The sequence below is a fragment of the Onychostoma macrolepis genome, chromosome 06 (assembly GCF_012432095.1).
Source record: "Onychostoma macrolepis isolate SWU-2019 chromosome 06, ASM1243209v1, whole genome shotgun sequence".
Taxonomy (NCBI): domain Eukaryota; kingdom Metazoa; phylum Chordata; class Actinopteri; order Cypriniformes; family Cyprinidae; genus Onychostoma; species Onychostoma macrolepis.
The window spans coordinates 30464719-30485473 of NC_081160.1; the positions used below are offsets into that span (position 1 = coordinate 30464719).

Here is a 20755-nt window from a genome sequence, read left to right on the forward strand (position 1 = left end):
TAAATGATTAACCTACTACCCAACTAGAATTAGACATAGAATTTCCTTCACCATTGTATATAAATAGTTGTGAAGTAGGCTAATCATTTTGAACTATTTGCTAATATTTTAAAATATCCACACATGCACTTTTTGGTTAGCTGTGCGTAATATGTAATATGTTTCATCACATTAAATTAGGAATTGAATTCAGTTAGAAAAATTAAACCATATTTTCAATTCAAAACGGCTGTTTGTGAAAAAAAGTTGAGTGGTTTGCATCTTTGGATATCTTTCTGGAAACAATCTGTTCAGTCTGCCTACTTTAATTTGACTGACAGTTTAGTTATTTGTAATTATTGGGGGGTGGGACTTGTCCCCTTAATTGTTTATGGTGGTTACTTACGGCCCTGTCATATACATTTGAAGCATTATAGGGTGAGTTGACGATTACAGAATTATAATTTTGGGTGATCTGTTCCTTTAACAGTACTTTCACACACAGAGAAGCCCCTGAGGGCCGCTGTAACCTTCACGTGTCTCATCACGCATTCTCTCATAAACCCTCCAAGCGTTTATTCTCTCTTATCAGTGTCAGTGATTGTGCGCAGACATGGCATCCTGTCGGAGCTTCCTGTATTTCATTCACATGGGTTGAACAAACATTCCCAGTGAAGTCATTTTCATCGAGACAGGCATCTGTTTCTAATGAAACCTAACTTTGAGGGCCTGGCCGGCTCTGATAAAGCGTCTATCTCATGTCGATGGAGATCAAGCCACTGTACAGGAGTGAAAGCCTCCCGGCGGTGAACTTCAAAGAAGCGAGGAAACATTGAAAACAGCTTAACCTCTGACATTTCACCATCTACCACACCCAGATCCCCAGTGCCAGGCGAACTACAGAACCCACAGCCAAAATAAACTAAATATTCAGTTCACAACCCAGAGAGAAAGAGTCCAGAATGAATTATTTAAAAAAATGTAAAAAATGTATTTGTAAAATCTTTTTCTATTGTATTACAACTACATTGTGTTGCACCAGTAGTGAGATTCTGACAAGAAACTACTTTAATCTCAGTGACAAAAACTGATAAATAGCATAGATGAAAATTAATAATGACTATAAATTATTATTATTAATGTCCATCATTTTTAGAATAAATAATCATTTATTTTTAAAAACAAAATACTAAAAAACTGTTAATTTCAAGGTTGCAACTAAACCACAAAACCCATTTTCATTACTTGAAAATAAAATAATAAAATAAAATAGATTTTTAAAAACGTATTTTATTTCAGCTTAACATTTCTCATTTTGTTTAGTGTAAGTTAGTTTACTATACAGACATTAAACAAAGTAATAAAAATGACAAAGACAAAAGCACTAAAACTTTTAACTAAAATTAAAATGAAAACAGAAAATATGAAAATGAAATCGAATTAAAAACATGATCAAAAACTGCAATAGTATATCAGTGATACTAAAACACCACTGGTCACAACACTATGTACCGTTTGAAAAAATAGATATTTATTTTGAAATTTGCTAAAGATTATATTTAACAGTGTTAAATATCCACAATTAAATATCCAATATCAGCTGATACAGATGCATTCAAATATTCTAATATCGACTAATAACTGATATGGTGCAGATAAATTTCTCAGTCTCCAATTTTTTTTTTTCAGCACTATCTTTTCTCACTGAATATTTTGTTTCACCTTAACATTATGGATGTAAAATGGACTGTGACTGTCTTACATAATTAATAATAAATTACTAAATAATTACTAATAATAATGTAATCTGCTAAACTGTTTTATTCAAGTATATCAACTCATAATTTACTGTACAATAAATGAGAAAAAAGTGCAGATGTGGGTTGCAACCCAACAAACAGAGTCAGACTTTGATTCAACAGAATATTATAATATACAATACGACGATAAACACACACTGCAGTTGGTCGACATCAACAAACATGAGTGATTTCTGTACAATCCCTGCACTGCTTTAGGCTCCATACTTACACGCTCTCATCACGCATGCATTCCTTACTGTACATCACAGAAGACAAGACACCGTATGTCTGCTGTCTATACACCAAAATACAAATCAGAAAATATGATTCATGTTTTTGGTCAAAGCCACGTGAAGGGCAGAACACCCTCGCTGTCGTAACAGAATCCTCTCAGAAGAACACCGAAGGTGGAAGGAAGTCTAGGGTGATTGTGACGCTCCTAGAGTCATGACACTTCCCACAGAGTCTGTGAGCTTATATTTCACACAGGATGACAGGGAAGTCGACGTGGATTCGTGGGTGATCCAACTTAATGATTCCCTGTAGACATGAAATATCAAAAATACTGTGAAAAAAATTAACATACAAAACAATGCTCTAAAAGCTAAATTATGTGATTTAAGGTAAGTGAAATGTTAACATAAGACACCAAGAACAAAAATGTCTTGAGATAAGAGACTAATAACAAATAGCCTATCAAATGAATGAATGAATGAAGGTAAATTAAATGTTTAGATGAGAGACAATGAATGAATGAATAGAAATAAATAAAGAAATGTTTAGATAAATAGTCAAGTCAAGTCATAATACAATAAAAAAATAGGCTTGTAGTCAATGTTTTTTTTGCAGATACACATTTTATTTGGTGTGTTTTTTATTACTGAAAAGCTGACCAAAAATATTTCATAATAAACTATAAATTTCATGTGCTACTGACCAGAAAAATCAAGTAGCAAATCATGGGTTTTCCTATCAAATCTAATTTAGTCTTAATCATGATAAATTCTAATCATTATATTTACATTTCAAATGATTTCCTGAGTTGATCCTGTCAATTTGCACTAAACATTTCCATGCATCTCTCACCTGAGGTATAAGGTTTTTCTGAATTCTCTTCAATTTAGCTTTCTTTCTGCCGTTCTTGGTCACCACAGTCTCCTCGTAAAATTCATGAGCCAGATCTCCATCTTCATCAAAATACAAGGAACTGCAACAACAAACAGCAGCCGGATGAATATCACAAAACACACACAGGTCTCCTTTCACCCCTCTAAAAAACAAGAAATTGTTAAGAAAGTCTGTATTAATTTTTTTAATGAAATATTTATTTCTTAAATTAAATGTTTATTTAAAAGAACTATTTATTTATGCATGTATATATGTATGTATGAATGGATGATTCTGGCATTATTCAATTTGAGCACACCTGACTGAAATGCACTGCTGTTATTGTAAATACCATTTTTCTCAATGCTCTCAATTTCTCAAAGAATGTGTCGTTCTATGAACAAAATATATCTTCTTATTTCTTTTTCTTGGTTTTGAGGTGAAAAATGAAGCGTTCTTGACATGAGAATGACTTCACATGGCCCAAACCACCAATAACTGACCAGGCTAAACTTAACAGATCTCAGATCTTAAAGGTTTTTTGACCTGAACATTTACCTTCTCCTTGTAAAGACAAATGGTGTGTTTTTGGAGCCTCGTAGACGTGCTAAACACTGTTCGTTGACCTCACCGGGAGCTTCTCCTCCGGCTCCTGAGCTGCTAAAAGGCCAGACTCCTTTGGTTTTGGATCCGCTGCCTCCCATTTTTATTGACAACACATTACTGTAGAGGAGGCGGAGCGGCCAGCAGATCACGTCAGTTCAGTCCTGGAAAACAGAGAGTATGTTACAGACTTCTGCCGTAAAGGCAACATATGGCAATGCATCTGGGCATGTGTGGCTTGTGGTGTGGCTTCAAAGCACTGCTGCGGCTGAACTAGCTCTCTGAACTCGGAGAAAGAACCTGTGGTCAGGTCTTTTTATAGTCGGTAATACCTGGAGGCAAGGTCCAAAATGAACACTCACCAAGCACCAGATGCGAGTAAACAGTGCCTTTGTGGATGGTAACTGTTATAGGAAATGCAACATACCACCTGACCTGTCTAGTTATCTTTTTTTAAATAAATAAATCACAATCATACACGTATTTTACTATTTTAGTAAAGCATGTTAAAAATAGTTTTTCATCCTCTGTTGATACACCAGCATTCTCAACAGTCTCTAAGCACACAGATCCGCTGGTTAAAGCTGTAATCCCAGTTAGTTAGCAGGCTATCTGATTATGCCTATAAAGAGCGTCACTTCAACCAACCACTATTTTACAAATCTTTGAAATCCAATATATTTGCAGTACGAACGCACATTTTTCCCCCTCAAAATGTTACTGACTTGCACTAATAAGGCTGTATGTTCTAGAGTTGTTTGCAATGTAAACAACACAAGCCATTCACAGCCATTCAACACACAACAAAACACGACTACCACGCGTTTCAGTTCATCAGTTCGATTCGGTTTCATTCCAGAATACATTCAAATAAAAGATCATGTGAAACGCATACATACAGATCATGTACATCTCATTGTTTTGATTCTTCTGGTCTGCTGTCTTCAAGCACAATGACGTACTCTGACAACGTCACATTTACGCGCCATGTCACGTAAACGAACCGACTAGGTCCAGTCACGTATTATTCATTCTTTTTTGTAAAATGTAATAATATTGCAATTATAATTTGTCTTATTATATTATATTATATTATATTATATTATATTATATTATATTATATTATATTATATTATATTATATTATATTATATTATATTATATTATATTATATTGTATTATATTATTGTCATTTAGGCTTTTTAGTTTTTATTTAATTAAAAGTAAAAGGAATTTATTTTATTTTAGTTATAAAATTATACGATATCTATCTATCTATCTATCTATCTATCTATCTATCTATCTATCTATCTATCTATCTATCTATCTATCTATCTATCTATCTATCTATCTATCTATCTATCTATCTATCTATCTATCTATCTATCTATCTATCTATCTAATCTAAGTACATGCAGTTTCAATATTTATTTATTGTGAAGCCATGTGTATATTATATTTTTAAAGAAGCCTGTCAACTTTATTATTTTTATTTTTTATTAAAAGTTATTTATAATTATATTTATAATGTTATTATTTTTAAATATACTTGGTATAAGTAATTTGCATGGAAGACGTTCCATCATTTATCTATCTATCTATCTATCTATCTATCTATCTATCTATCTATCTATCTATCTATCTATCTATCTATCTATCTATCTATCTATCTATATAAGTATATGTAGTTTCAGTATTTATATATTGTGAAGCCATGTGTATATTATATTATATACTTAAAGAAGCTTGTCAACTTTAGTGTTTTTATTTATATTAAAAGTAAAAGTTATTTATAATTATTTTTATAATGTTATTATTTTTAAATATACTTGGTATAAGTAATTTGCATGGAAGACGTTCCATCATCTATCTATCTATCTATCTATCTATCTATCTATCTATCTATCTATCTATCTATCTATCTATCTATCTATCTATCTAAGTACATGTAGTTTCAATATTTATTTATTTATTGTGAAGCCATGCGTATATTATATTATATTTTTAAAGAAGCTTGTCAACTTTATTTTTATTTTATTTTTTAATTAAAAGTAAAAGTTATTTAGAATTATTTTTATAATGTTATTCTTTTTAAATATACTTGGTATAAGTAATTTGCATGGAAGACGTTCCATCATCTATCTATCTATCTATCTATCTATCTATCTATCTATCTATCTATCTATCTATCTATCTATCTATCTATCTATCTATCTATCTATCTCTGTAGTTTGTTTTATTTATATATTATTTGTGCCGCTGTTTGTATATTATTTTATTATTTAAAGAAGTATGACGAATTATTTATTTATCTATTTATTTTCTCTCTCTTTTCTTTCTGTTATTTTTCTTCAAGTTGATTTTGTACTTGGCGCCAGTAATTTGTCACAGCCATTATATGCAGCATATGGCCCGTGAGATCCGCCTCTCTTCCCATCAACCTGCGGCTCATCCCGCTTTTCCATTGGCCTTTTATTCCAGTGACAGGCGGCTATTCCTGAACTCGCTTTAATCGCATCTATTCCGCGTCTCCCTCGATACGATCGGAAGCGACAGAGTTAATTTCGCTCTTTTCCACACGCAGACGTCTGTTTACCTCGGAATTAGACCGTGGTTTATTGGTAGACGGTCGTTTGCGCTCTAATTCAATCAGCAGACATCGTGCGGGAGGTGGGGCCACCGAACAGAACAGCGCGTATCACACCATTATTTTCCTGTAAGTGCATGTAAGTGAATGTTTGGTTCTGTTTTAAATGGTTGCAGGAGGACTGTAATGCTCATTTGCACGTCTGTCTGTAAGTGCAGCGCGCGCTATATGGCTTCCATACAGATTTATCGTTGCATAACCGACTGAGCGCCTCGCCTGTGCATCAACACCAGTTATTTTCCAAAGTATCCAGAAGGGTTACAGACATGAATGCAATTATTAAACTTTCTGAGACTGACTGTGCATTGTTTTAATGTCCCAGAGACCCTCAATGCTGTATGCGTGAAAATGATCACAATATATCCTTCCTTTAAACTTAATCAGTCATTCATTGCATCCAGATCTTTTGATACTTGAGTTAAGGAGGGGTTTTGAATGAATTTCTATTTAAACAGCCAAGAAACATGAGTGATTCAGAGAAACAAACAGTCTCCCTTAAAGAAAAGGACGGAGTTGAGAAAAGGGGACGAGGAAGACCAAGGAAACATCCAAAGGTATAATATAGCACTGCGTTATTAGTGATAAATTATTGTGATCAATATTAAACCAGTTTACTTTCTGGGCGAAAAGAATATAATAATGCATGGGGCTTTTATTTTGTCAGTGATGCAATAACAATATAGTCGATGCATCCCCAGTTTTAGTAACATTACAGTGTTGAATTAAGGCAACTTCTTAATAAACATGTTTTCTTGCAGGAATCGAGTGGGTCGCCAACTGCGAAAAGACCAAGAGGGCGGCCAAAAGGCAGCAAAAACAAAGGCCCATCCAAGAGAGTAAGCCTTCTTCTTTTTAATTAACTCACACCATGAATAATTAGTCTCTTTGTGTGATTATGGCATAGCCATGTAAATATAGACACTATTTTTCTCACTATTGCCGAGTAGTACAACACAGCTGTCTCTGGTTTGCAAACACACAGAGACATATGCATTATTAATTATGAATAGTGTTATGCAGGTTTTTCGTCGACAGCTCATCCGCTGACCAAATGCAGGTGACCTGCTGTTAGCCACTTAGCCCTGAGCAATGCACTGTCAGCTCCCGCCTCAAGAGTCCTCAATGAACTCAATGCCCCCTCCATCTGTTGTCATGTGCAGAAACAGGCTCCCTCTACTGTGCACTTGCCATGCAATGCCACATTGGCCTGTGAAAATGATTTGAAAAAAATAGAAGCGCCCTTGGTTTTATCCAGTGGTTTAGCCTGGGAGGGCTTATTGCCTACAACTAAGTCACAGATTTTTTGACACTTGAATAATTGTTTGTTAATTTCATTTTCTGTTCAATAGAAATCATCGGCTTCTGGCAGCAAACCTAAGGGAAAACCGAAGAAAGAGGTGCAGAAAATTCTATCATTATTTACTTTCTTCTGTGGAACACAAATCTGGACATATTATATTATATTATATTATATTATATTATATTATATTATATTATATTATATTATATTATATTATATTATATTATATTATATTATGTTATGTTATGTTATTGTTTTTGCAGCATATATTGACTATGGAAAAAAATCTATACTTTATGCAAGTATACAGATGTGAACGCTTGGCCAATGCATTAAAAGCACAGAGCCCTGTTGAATATATTTAACATGCATTTTTGCAGCATCAAGTTCTGTGCATAATGTTCATGGAACAAAGAAAATCATAATGGCATGAGAGTAAATGTTCAGTAATTGTACACTACTGGTCAAAAGTTTGAAATAATTCAAGTGTTTTTGAAAGAAGTCTCTTCTGCTCACCAAGGCTGCATTTATTTGATCATAAATACAGTAAAAACAGGAACGTGAAATATTATTATTCAAAATAACAGATTTTAATATGTATTCAAATTGCAATCAAAGTGCGCACATCCAACAGGCCAAAAGTTCAATGTGGGTGCTCAACCACAAAAACTATTTCAAGCAGGAAAAGCAAAGTTTGCACACCACAGCTCCAAAAGCAGAAAATATGTATTTATGTTGTCTGATGAAGAGCTTTTAGGCTCGAAACGTCACCTGTGGTAAGAACATATGAATTAAAATGTAATTTATTCCTGTGATGCAAAGCTGAATTTAAGCGTCACAGTCCTTCAAAAATCATTCTAATTTGCTGATGGCTGGCAGTGTATTTTTTGGTGAACTGTCCCTTTAAATTTTATATTTCTTTTCTAGTTGCACAGAATTAATGTGCAAATTTAAAGGTCAAACTATCTTGCTAAACCTATTTAAAATGGCATTGGAAATGTCAAATATAGCATGCAAGAGAGAAGCTTTGCTTCCATGCATTTCATCCCCAAATGTTTGATTCCATTTCACACAGGAAAAGGAAAAACCTCAGGACTCATCTGAGGATGCTGAGGAAGATGACGAGGAGGAGCAGTAACAATCTAACTGGAGCACTACCTCATACTCAACCAAACAAACCAACCAACCAACCAACCGTCTGCTCTCCAACCTGTGAATAACATGGAATGTCATTCACATCTTTCTACAGCCACAAAAGGACAGTAATAGATACATGAGTTTTACGTCATTAGATCAAATATACTGTAGAAACCAGAATCACACTGCATACAAATGTCATGTGTATCCAGTTACTTTTACTATATATCTATCGGACTGAGGTGCTTTTCTACTTATACTTTGTTTGTAGTTGTAGACTAGATTTGTCCATGTTGTAGACTAGATTTAGATCAAGCTATAATTTAATGTGTAACATCATGGGCTTAATAGTTCTCATAGAATGCATTCATTTTGAATGTAGCTGTTTACAGTTTACCAATTAACAGTTTACCTAGCTTTTTGTTAGAGTATATTACTGTGCAACCTTCAGTGAAAATTTGTTTCAAGGCAGGTTCTTATATTTTGTAATCAAATATAAGTTACCCAGGCCAGGTTTGAGGGAGCACATAGATTTAGCTTGAAGGAATAGTTCCCCCAAAAATGAAAATTTGCTGAAAATGTACTCACCCTCAGGCCACCCAAGATGTAAATGAGTTTTTTTTTGTTCATCAGAACAGATTTGGAGAAATGTAGCATTACATCACTTGCTCACCAATGGATCCTGTGCAGTGAATGGGTGCCGTCAAAACGAGGGTTCAAACAGCTGATAAAAACATCACAATAATCCACACCACTCCAGTACATCAATTAACATCTTGTGAAGCAAAAAGTTGCGTGTTTGTAAGAAAAAAATCCATATTTATCCATATATACTTAAAATATGAGTCCGTAATTCATAATATTACTTCCTCCAGTGAAAAAGTCTTCTCGTCTGAAACAGGAGAGAAATATGCAAAGATCAAACACCACTTACAACAACAACAAAACATCCCAGAACAATTCTAAACAAACATGTGGGTGGATTTTGGTGTGAGAGGACAATATGGGGACTCTCATTCTGACGGCACCCATTCACTGCAGAGGATCCATCGGTGAGCAAGTGACGTAATGCTAATTTTCTCCAAATCTATTTTGAGAAACAAGAATCGAACTCATCTACATCTTGGATGGCCTGAGCATGAGTACATTTTCAGCAAATATTCATTTTGGGATGAACTATTCCTTTAACAGCAGCTTATGTGATGTTTTCCACTAGAATCCCCAGGAATCAGCATTGAGGATAATAGCAAAGGTTTGTATTTGGATGTATAATTCTGTGTTTGTTTGTATTTGTTTGTCACTATTGAAGTTTATGGAAGCATTGTTAAATTTTGAAGCCATCACTGACACCGACCTTGCGGGTACAAATTGCACTTTTAAACTGATTCGCAGAAAACAGACGTCTTTGCTGGTGTATTGTGTTAGAAGAATTCCAGCTATTGGTGTTTTGGAACTACATGATGACATTTATTGTACTAATTCCTAATGGGGAATGAATTTGGCACAGCACTTTGTTTCTTACACAGTTAAAAAGAGATTTAAGCATAAAAATGTAATGGTGAAGAAAGAAATTACACATCAACTGAAATAATTCCCTTAATATGCTTGGCTTATAGAAATGGTTCTCGGGTGGTTTTGCTTCAGGACGCCATCAAGTGGTGACTCAAGGTACCAAAAAGTAAATAAAAAAATCCTTAAAAACGAACATTGAAATGTATTCAAATACCAATAATACATAACATTCACAAACCACCTTCTTACAGCATTCCCTCAAAGGACTGTTTGCATTACAGGTATCAGCTCAAGGTTCTCCACACCCAAGTGCTTTTAGAATATTTATTTGAATCATCTAGCTGTGTACATGACAGATCACAACAGTGACAATAAGCTATGCTTCTCAAGGATTCAGATTTATTCTTTTCAGGGTCCCTAAAAAATTAAAGTATACACTCCCTTGAAATACATATATTGAGCAAAAGTGCAATGTAAATTATAGCCTATATTAATCCACTTTTGGACTGCATTTTATGCATTCAAGCACTCATAACTTCTGAAATATTCACCTCAGGTATTACGGTGTCATTAACAAACAGCAAAAGCCCAAGACAACGCCAATCCCTTCTGTGGTAGAAATACCCTTTATTCAGCGGTGATTGTCCGTGTAGCAGTAAATAGCCTACAGAGGCATATGGTGTATGACATTTTATTAATACAATATTAGAGTTATAAAATGTGTATTAGATTTATAGACTTTATTTGTATGTATAGTGTGTGTTGATCTTAATAAAAAAATACTTTTTCAAATTGTTTGTGCATTTTCATATTATTCAAGACTAATAGTTACTGTCATATTTAATATTTTATTATTATATCATAATAATTTAAAGAAATGTGTTAGACTGCTACTTTACAAAATACGGTGCAACAGAAAAAATAGATGTATTTTGAGAGAATTTAATTTAATTCAGAGAGAGAGATATTTATGTTTACTTTTTTTTTTTTTTATGTTTATGAAGTTTTCCACTTCAATTTAAATACTAAATAAAGTGAGGTAATAGATAGGCCTATATTTTGAAAGATGTTTTGGTTTATAGTTAGTATTTGATGGATCTGTATATATCTATTTGTCACTGTTATTGTTATTTTATTTGTATATTAATTGGCTATACAGATTTTTAAAAATCTTTTTATAAGACAAAATACAGTATTGTACAATAATAAAAGTGATATAATATTAATTTAAAAAATAATATAATATTGCATATTCTGTATATTTTATTCAATAGCCTACTGATTAGATCAATTTAATAATTGTTAATGTACCAATAATTAATTAACAAAAGTTAATAAAACTATTTTTATTAATTACAATAATATTAACGCGTACACAATGAACGGATTGTTATGCGGAATTTCATATCCGCAGGCCCTATTCTCTAAAACCAACAACGTGCTTTTTATCTATCTGCGCTGTGCCAGTTGCGCACATCCCGTAGCGGTTTCGATAATGGCGTCTGTCTCCGAGATGCGCTCGGCTTTGGAAAAATGAAGCGCAGAAGAGTTTATTTCCAGTGATTGACGCGGGGTTTCCATTCGCGGACGGACTTTGCCTCTCTTGGTTCAGGTTCCGATCTCAGTCGCGACGCGCAGCCTAAGATGATGAAGCTGAAGTCGAACCAAACGCGCACCTATGATGGAGACGGATTCAAGAAGCGGGCCGCCTGCCTGTGCTTCAGGAACGACACCGAGCAGGAGGTGAGTCGCGCCGCCGGGGAACGCGCGATGCGTGCGGTGCGATGCGGATCTCAGCGCGTCAACTGGCGGATCTCAAGCCCTTTGGCAGCGCGGTAGCGGCGTGCTAGCAGCGGTTAGCCTCGGACTGATTAGCGGAGTTAGCCTAGCGTTAAACGTCTCGACAAGCGATAATCAATGAAGCTGCGCTGAGAACGCGCGACTCGTTGACAGCTCGATTGATTTATTGAAATACATCTGATCTGAGATCATGTGCTACTTTTACATTTAACTTATCCAAAGCGAATTACAAATGATGGCAATCAAAACCAACAAAAGAGCAATAATATGTAACTTAAGTGCTATATCATGCCTCGGTTAGCCTATAATGCTAAATCTCAAATGAGAGATTTTAAAGAGTCTCTTGCAATAAAGTACTGTGGTGTATCATGGTATATCCGATATGGTCATTTGAAATATGGCGTTTAACGTTTCATGTTACTTCCATGGTACCACCATTGTGTCCAAAATACCGCGGTACTTTATTTGAGCATCACTAACAAGAAGTACCATGGTTTTCTTTGAAGATATTTGGAGGACCATGTCTAAAACAAGTATTGTGGAGGTGCAATGATGGTATAAGGTAATACTATAGTACTTTGAAATATACCATGGTACTGAAATGCATGTATTTCATGAATATGGAAAACCATATTGTAAATGTCCGTAATACCATGGTACTTTTTATTTTGAGCACCGCTAACGAGACGTACCATGGTATTCTTTGATGATCGGACCATCGCTTACAAAAAAGCATTTGATTACATCATGTAAAAGCATAATTAAGGGCCTCATTTAGCTCCACACATTTTATGGAGTTCAGCAGAGGTGAGGAACAAATCAGGATTTATATAAAGGCGTCATTTATAATGCTATATAAGCAAAATGAGCAACATTTTAACTGTTTTGCTTTGTGATAATTACTTAAATGAAATTTATTCATTAATTATCTGACAAGAGACCATTCCTTCATCCAGAATCACTCCAGACCCTTTACATTCACAGCTCCATGTTGTTGCTTCTTCTCTTCTCTTCTCTTCTCTTCTCTTCTCTTCTCTTCTCTTCTCTTCTCTTCTCTTCTCTTCTCTTCACTCATGTTCTACAGGGTTCAGGTCAGAGGACTGGAATGGCCAGCAGAAGCTTGGTTTTGTGCTCAGTGACCCATTTTAGTGTTGTTTTTGAGGTTTGTGTTTGGATTATTGTACGGCTGGAAGATCCAAACATGGCCCATTATAAGATTTCTAACAGAGTCAGTCACTTATTGATTTTTTTTATCTGTTGGTATTTGATAGAATCCATGATGCCATGCGTCAAAACAAGATGTCCAGGACCTCCGGCAGAAATAATTATTTCTAATATAATTATAAATAATTATTGCCCTGATGGTGGAAATGGGGATTTTCACTGCTCTAACTCTTTTCTTAAAGCCACTTCACTAATTTGTGAAGCTCAATTATCTTTTGCTGCACATCAGAAATATATTCTTTGTTTTTTCTCATTGTGACGGATGATTAAGGGAATTTGGGCTTTGTTTTTCCTCCTATTTATATTTCTGTGAAACAGGAAGCCATGACTGGATCATTTCATGTTCATAATCACCCTGGAGTGCTCAAAATTGTGAATATGAATGGGAATATACTTCAGAGATATTTTACTCATAAGAATTTCTAGGGGTGCCAATAATTGTGTCCAACGTATATTTGAGAAAAACGTTTATTTCATAATGATATTTCCCCCCATTTTAAATTCTTATTATCCAATGAAAGGTTAGATTTTTGTGAATTTTTAAAATAAAAGATTAACAATGCAGATTAATTTTCACAGCCTACATTGTTCATATTTACCAAGGGTGCCGATATTTTTGGCCATCTGTAACTTTTACAGCTATTTGTATTTATTAGTGTTTTATTTGTATGTTAATTGATTATAGTGATTTCTTTTCATTTTATTTGTGAGAAATGCGTTACATATTAGTATTTACATACTAGTATTACTTCACAAACGCAAATTACAGTACTGTTGATATTTAATTAATAACATTTTAAAATTAAAATTATATGAATTGTATAATTATATTAATGATTTCCAAAAAAACAAAACACAAACAAAAAAAAACATTTATAGATCGATTTTATTGACAATATATAAATATTAAAGATTTATAAAGATGCATATATTTAGAAACATGCTTTATATAAATCATTCATAAAAACACTTCAGAAACTGTTTTCAAATCTTTACAAATGAGGCCCCAGAGTTTCACAAAAAATGCTGATATTGCATCTATTGTACCAAACAGTGACTCAAAATTAGTTAAAAACAATTTTGCCGGGAGATTTTGAACTATTGCTTTTGTTCATGAGCAGTGATTATTTCTCAATGGCCCATTATTAATTGGCCAGGCCGATTTACTGTCCTGTCATCCAGTCCAACAGACTGAACACTTGTAAAATGTTTCCTCACAGGTGTTATTGGTGAGCAGCAGCAGATATCCAGACAAATGGATCGTACCTGGAGGAGGAATGGAGCCCGAGGAAGAGCCCAACGTCGCTGCTGTCCGAGAAGTCTGTGAAGAGGTTTGACTTTCATCTCCAGGATTATGCATGAAATAGATGATCATTTTTATTATTTATCATAATCAGCTGTCCATTACAAAAAGCTTCTCACGCCATTTGTAGTAGATATCATTAATTTATCATATACAGTTTACATGATTTTTTGATGCCTAAAATTGTAATTGCAATTTAATTTCACACTCATTTTTGTACAATATTTACTTAAAATAGATTCAGTATCAGTCAATTTTGGCTCTAAAACACAACTGATGGACCCGATCATTTTAATATGGCCAAATATCCCCTGATTAATCAGCTGATCACCTCTCACTACTCGCAATAATTGATGTTTTGCCATATATTTTTGACTCGATCCATTGTGCAAACATGGAAACTCTAGGTTTTCTCTCTGCTGACACTTAACCTATGGGGTTTCTCATAAAAGAGAAGTGATAATGTTCCATCAGCTGAGACCCACCATACTCTCTTACTTTCGCTGGCCATCTGACAAACGGCAAACATGTGGCTCATTCTGCCGGGACGATCGCCTTACAGTTTTAAAGGGCATTACGCTCAGATTAAGAGCTGCTCTTCACACCTCCACTGCCAGACAGTAGCCAAGAGCGGCCGTACACTATAAACGTCCCATGACACAATGTTGTGTTCGAAGGAACTGCATATGTGGGATTGTCCTGAAGTCTGAGAGCATATTGAAAAGTTTTAAGATTTCGAAATCTAAATGTAATGTTATGATGTTAAAATAGTAATGAATATTCTGCATTTCTGTGTGACTAATCAAATGTAAATGAGTGTTTTTTGATCACGGGACTCTTGGTCAGATATTCTTTAGTTTAACATGCTCTTTGGATCTTGAATCATGCTGAAGAACATGATCATCAGGCCATTTAAGCAAAAGAAAGCAAACTTAAACTTTCTCAAACTGTTATCCTGATAATGTTATTTGTTATATATATATATATATAGGGTCAGTAAGTTTTTTTTATTTATTTATTTTTAAATCCGTGTGTGTGTATATATATATATATATATATATATATATTTTTTGTTTAATTTAAATGTATTATCTTTTTTTCTTTTTTGGAGAGAGAGAAATTAAACAAATACGTTTAAATTAGCAAGGATCATTAAATTGATAAATTATAATGTGACAGTTATAATGTTACAAATAATTTTTACTTATAATAAATAGCTTGTCTTGAGCAGCAAATCAGCATATTAGAATAATTTCTGACACTCATGAATGGCCCAAAATTCAGCTTTGATCACAAGAATAAATTACATTTTGAAATATATTACAATAGAAAACAGTTTTTTTATAATTGAAATAATATTACTGTTTTTTCTGTATTTTTGATCAAATAAATGCAGTCTTGATGAGCAGAAGAAAATGGTAGTGAATATTAAATTGAACATTTTCACTAGTGGTCTCAGACTTTTGGACCATCACTATGTAAACAAGACTAAATTTAGACCATGTTTGACGACAATCAGCTACTCAAGTTGAGGTCAGCGCCATGTTGTGTACATGACATTTGGCCTAAACAGCGTCATGATGGATCGCTATCACTCAGGACAGGTGTAGACTGTCACAGACTGAAGAATGCCTTCATGTTCCTGTTGATATGCTGTCCTGCTTGTTTTCACCATTACTCTTTTCTTGACCTCCAAAAACATATCAGTTGTCAAATTCACTTACTAATTAATGCATCAGTTATTGGTTCTGCATTGATGACAATAAACTGAAAGACCTGATCATGTAGTAATGACTGTCTCTTTAAAATAATAAGAATTATAATAAAAACGCAATGACTTGGTTTTGTTCATTCGTTGTTTTACAGGCTGGTGTCAAGGGCACTTTAGGAAGACTGGTAGGAATATTTGAGGTAAGTACTATAAGAAAGAATGGCTTTCTGTAAAAGTGTTGTGCTGTTTGTCTTGACTGTTTTAAATAACGTTTTGGTTTATATTTAGAATCAAGATAGGAAACACAGAACGTACGTCTACGTTCTCATCGTAACTGAAGTTCTAGAAGATTGGGAGGATTCATTAAACATTGGTTAGTACTTTAGAGTAATATACTACAGTTCAAAACTTGTTTGTTTATTTACTAAAAATAATTGATTTCTGTGATCAAAGCTGAATCTTCATCATCATACTCCAGTCTTCAGTGTCACATGATCCTTCAGAAATCATTCTAATATGCTGATTTGCTGCTCAAGAAACATTTCTGATTATCAATGTTGAAAACAGTTGTGCTGCTTCATATTTTTGTGGAAACCGTGATGCATTTTATTTTTCAGGATTCTTCAAAAGAACAGCCTTTATTTGAAATAGAAATCTTTTGTAACAGTATAAATGTCTCTACTGTCACTTTTGAGTAATTTAATGTGTCCTTTCTGAATAAAAGTATTCATTTCTTTTAAAAGCAAGGGACAAAAAATCTTACTAACCCCAAATTTTCGAAACGGTATGAAAGAATGGTTCTTTACAGCATATATACTGAATAAAGTGCATACGTGACCCCATTATTCAGATGAACGCAGGCATGTGGCAATGTCACGGACATCTCATCATAATATGACCAAATTCGAATTAATATCAGACTGTTCTCGTCAGAGCCATTGTGGGATTAGCAAGTGTGAAAAATCTAATGTACAGTTGTCTTCTGTTGGCCATTATCACATTATTTGGCTCATAACAGCTGCTTATCTTTTTTTTGTTTTGACAGGGAGAAAAAGGGAATGGTTCAAAATCGAAGATGCCATAGAAGTGTTGCAGTGTCACAAACCAGTACAGGCCACTTACTTCGCGGCCCTACAGGAAGGCTGTCTGAACAGTAACGGGACGCCCCTGGTGGCCACGATAGGGGGAGACCTGTCGCCCACCTACAGCATTAATCAGAGCTCCGTCTCTGATATCAGATAACTAATGCAAAACATAGACACTTCGGATGCTTCCACCACTCTTGCTCTTACTTTCCTTATTCTATCCTTTTCTTTTTCTTTAAAAAAAAAAGACACAAAAACAACGGGTGCCAAGGCTTTTTGAGCACCGAGAAGGTGGCGCAGATATCAAGTGTTGGTTGAATATTCGAAACGATGTTTTGTAAATGTAACACTTTTGCTTTTTCCTGTTTAATCCTCCTTTCATGCGGACTGTTGCATGAAACCCGCGACCCACGTCCTTTTAGCGGCCCAAGAGTGAGATTAAACGAATGCAAGAACTACTTTTTACTGTTGTGATGTAAAAATCTTCACATGGTGCGTCAGCATGTGGCTTTCAGTATTTTTACACATTCGATTTCCTCTGCGTGAACGAGTGTGAACGAGTTTTTCATTAGCTCTCTTTCTGTGGTTGCGAGAGGAAACGTTTAGTCTTCTGAATGGTGGAACTGTGAGAAGTTAATAGTTTTGCATGAACACTGGTATTTATTTGTCTTATGAGTTTGCGTGATGCGATGAATGTTTAACCTGTACTTCGTGTTAAATCAATGCTCTTAACTTACCCTTTTTTTTTTTTGTCTTGCCATCTTGTAAATAACTTGTGGGCCTGCAAAAACATATTTAATTTATACTAGTACCTGATTAGACTGGAGCGCAATTCTACAAGCGCACTTTTTGTTTAATCCAGTACATTTTTCTCCCCAACCCGCTGAGGTTTGAAGGACTTTGAATTTAGTATTGCAAACTTTACAATGAATCTTGTGTGTAAACTTGTGCCACTAGCAGCACCAATTCATTGCAACTAAATTGTTCGGACATTATTTCTGTAATTCCGTTTGGTGCTGCTAGTGATGTAGAAACAAAACAATTCCCTTTTAAGCAGACTGTGATAGAGCGGTGGTATGATTTGGCAGGTTGTTGTTGTGCTGTAATGGTTTTCTGTAGCACTTTTTAAAATCAACATGAAAACAAAATGGACTCAATTTACTTTTTAATATATTTTCTTGGTTTCATCGGTGCACCATGCAACTGTATAATCCCATTCTGGAACGAAACACCCATTTTTCAAGATTCATTTAATTTCTTCCTTACAATACGTTATACATTTTACAGAAGTAAAATGGGTTGCACGTACTATGTTGACTTTAAGAAGTGCCACGGTAGATAGAGTGGACAGTTAAATCAAGAAGTAGCTTGGAAATCCTCTCCCTAAACTAGAAGATTCACTTCGATTTTCAAAGCAATCTGTTAAAAAAAACGATGAACTATGTTACCTGGCGGTTTCATAAATCTTTGCAAACAACATGAAATCAAAATAGACGCTTTTTACTTTCTCGATATGTTTAATGTATTATTGAGCATGATTCATTTCAGTTCGTTGTTTCAGAGGGAAAAAAATGCCATCAATAATGAGCAGTTGAACTTGGATCAAATTAAACCACTTTTTTTTCCTTTTCTTATGGAACATACTGAAATATATCAGAATATTTCAATAGTCGTTATTTACTTATCAAGTTGTTTCAAACCTGTATGAGTTTCTTTTTCCATAATATGGGAAAAAAATATTATGGAAGTCGATGGCTACCGTTAACTATTGATTCTATTTTTGTGTTCAACAGTAGATAGAAACTCATACAGGTTTGGAACAACATGAAAGTAAGTAAATAATGACAGGATTTTTTTTTTTTTAAATGGAACTATCTCTTTAAGGAAGTAAAATGGGTTTCATGTTCATTTTAGCTGTTAGCAGATGTTTACATTTCGTTAATACCATAACAACTCTCAAATGACACCTAAAGAGCTATTGCAGGGGAGATGTTTATATAGCATATTATTTTTTGCACAAAACTAGCTCTAGTCTGCACTAGGACAGTTTTCACATCATGTTTTTGAGGGCACTTTTTATGAACGTTCAGCAGACCCCAGAAATGGTTTCATCTTCCTTTAGTAGATTTGGCTATTAATATTTTTCTGACAGTTGCCGAAGGTGTTTTCTGGCATTCTGTTTTCTTGGACTTCAAGTCCTGCTGATGAGGTATTTGGTTGTTTTAACCTCTCACCCTTTTTAGAAATGACCATATCATCATCTACAACTCATTTAAACATCTTCTCTTTTGAAATGTCAAATACGTCTTGGAAGCCGAACTGCACGCTCTGTAAAGCGCTTGGCGCAATACTGTGAATCTTGAGCCACTGTAGTTAGCCAGATGTTTTGGTGTCTTTTAATCGCTCTTGTACAGATCAAAACGTCAAATTCCAGTGCTTGTCATTATGTATAGATATGGTACACACAGGTTGGGTGATTTATTTCCTGGAAACTGAACCGCGTTATTTTCGCACCTCTGGGAATTTTAAGTGCGTTATGATGCAAAATCCTTATGAAGTACATTTTTAATTCAAGATTTCATTTTATTGTTAGTCTGACTGCAAGAATGAGTAATGATGAACCCAAGATCTAAAACGTGAATGAACATACATTTATCAGTGATTTATGTTTACATGCCTTCGATTAATGTCAACGCTAATGTCATCGATTTTGCAGCTGATTGCAAGTCTTTCTCTTTCACTTTTAGTGTAGCATGTAATAGCAAATCTGTTCTGTTTTCTTGATTGAGATACGTGATGGTGGCCATACTAATGTACCCCTCATTTAGCACAGCAGCATATAAAATAACTTTTTGACTTCTGTAGTAAGTGGAAGTGGCTGCGTCTGTAGCCGATCATTGCTGTGAATGATCTTCTCTTGAGCACAGTCGTTTCAAAGTCCTAAAAAACAAGGATGTGAAATCTAAACTGCTGCATTTGAAGTACATCACAGATCATGTGAAATACCCATATCCTTGACGAACATCTCACGGAAAGCACCTTAAATTTGCCCTGCTTGTGACTCTGAATGTAAACTTGGGTACAATAAGAGTTCAGCCTGGTAAACATGATGTAATCGGTTTAAATGGGATGCTGGAACTAGGACTGAAATCTCCCAACACTCCTAAACAAAAGCTGAGACTTTAGTTCCACAGCCGTACCCTTCACTGGAATATTTTGCTTTTTCATTTTGGGATTGTGAAATCAACCAGTATAAGAATGTAATATAAATGTGCCAACTAATAAACACCAGTATTTCACCTCAAGGTCTCAGTGACTTTGTACCACATGCTAAATTTGTAATGCTTTCACATGCCAAATATTCTGAATTACTTAACATTGTGTTTTGAGGAAAACTACATATGCTAGTTTAACATTAAAATGTTGTCAAAATATGTACATTTAAGATTTACAGGTTCCTTCCAGGATGATGGACCAAAAAGAAAATAAAAACATTTTTTTAAAAAAAAAAGTTCATCCAAAAATAAAAATTTGGAGAAGAATTAC

The 20755-nt window shown here is 34.4% G+C and overlaps 3 protein-coding genes across 5 annotated transcripts; 2 read left to right on the forward strand and 1 right to left on the reverse strand.

Moving 5' to 3' along the window:
- Window positions 1-1335: 1335 nt before the first annotated feature.
- On the reverse strand, window positions 1336-4520 carry tusc2a (tumor suppressor 2, mitochondrial calcium regulator a). 2 transcript variants are annotated; one of them, XM_058779303.1, is made up of 4 exons: window positions 4391-4520; window positions 3447-3655; window positions 2868-2988; window positions 1336-2321 (listed from the first exon to the last, which is right to left on the reverse strand). In XM_058779303.1, the coding sequence occupies exons 2-4, from the start codon at window positions 3590-3592 to the stop codon at window positions 2256-2258; spliced, it is 333 nt and encodes a 110-aa protein (XP_058635286.1). In that variant the 5' UTR covers window positions 3593-3655; window positions 4391-4520; the 3' UTR covers window positions 1336-2255. The 2 variants fall into 2 exon arrangements, with proteins under 2 accessions (XP_058635286.1, XP_058635287.1); XM_058779304.1 differs by lacking the exon at window positions 4391-4520 and adding an exon at window positions 4310-4383.
- A 1376-nt stretch (window positions 4521-5896) lies between these two features.
- hmga1b (high mobility group AT-hook 1b) lies at window positions 5897-9653 on the forward strand. Of its 2 annotated transcripts, none has more exons than XM_058779263.1 (5): window positions 5897-6216; window positions 6593-6691; window positions 6896-6973; window positions 7487-7534; window positions 8513-9653. In XM_058779263.1, the coding sequence occupies exons 2-5, from the start codon at window positions 6602-6604 to the stop codon at window positions 8573-8575; spliced, it is 279 nt and encodes a 92-aa protein (XP_058635246.1). In that variant the 5' UTR covers window positions 5897-6216; window positions 6593-6601; the 3' UTR covers window positions 8576-9653. The 2 variants fall into 2 exon arrangements, with proteins under 2 accessions (XP_058635246.1, XP_058635244.1); XM_058779261.1 differs by having other exon boundaries at window positions 5897-6206.
- Window positions 9654-11523: 1870 nt separating this feature from the next.
- On the forward strand, window positions 11524-20508 carry nudt3b (nudix (nucleoside diphosphate linked moiety X)-type motif 3b). Its single transcript, XM_058779799.1, has 5 exons — window positions 11524-11829; window positions 14331-14441; window positions 16280-16324; window positions 16413-16497; window positions 17170-20508. Exons 1-5 carry the CDS (start codon window positions 11731-11733, stop codon window positions 17364-17366), a joined length of 537 nt encoding a protein of 178 aa, XP_058635782.1. The 5' UTR covers window positions 11524-11730; the 3' UTR covers window positions 17367-20508.
- The last annotated feature ends 247 nt before the right edge of the window (window positions 20509-20755 follow it).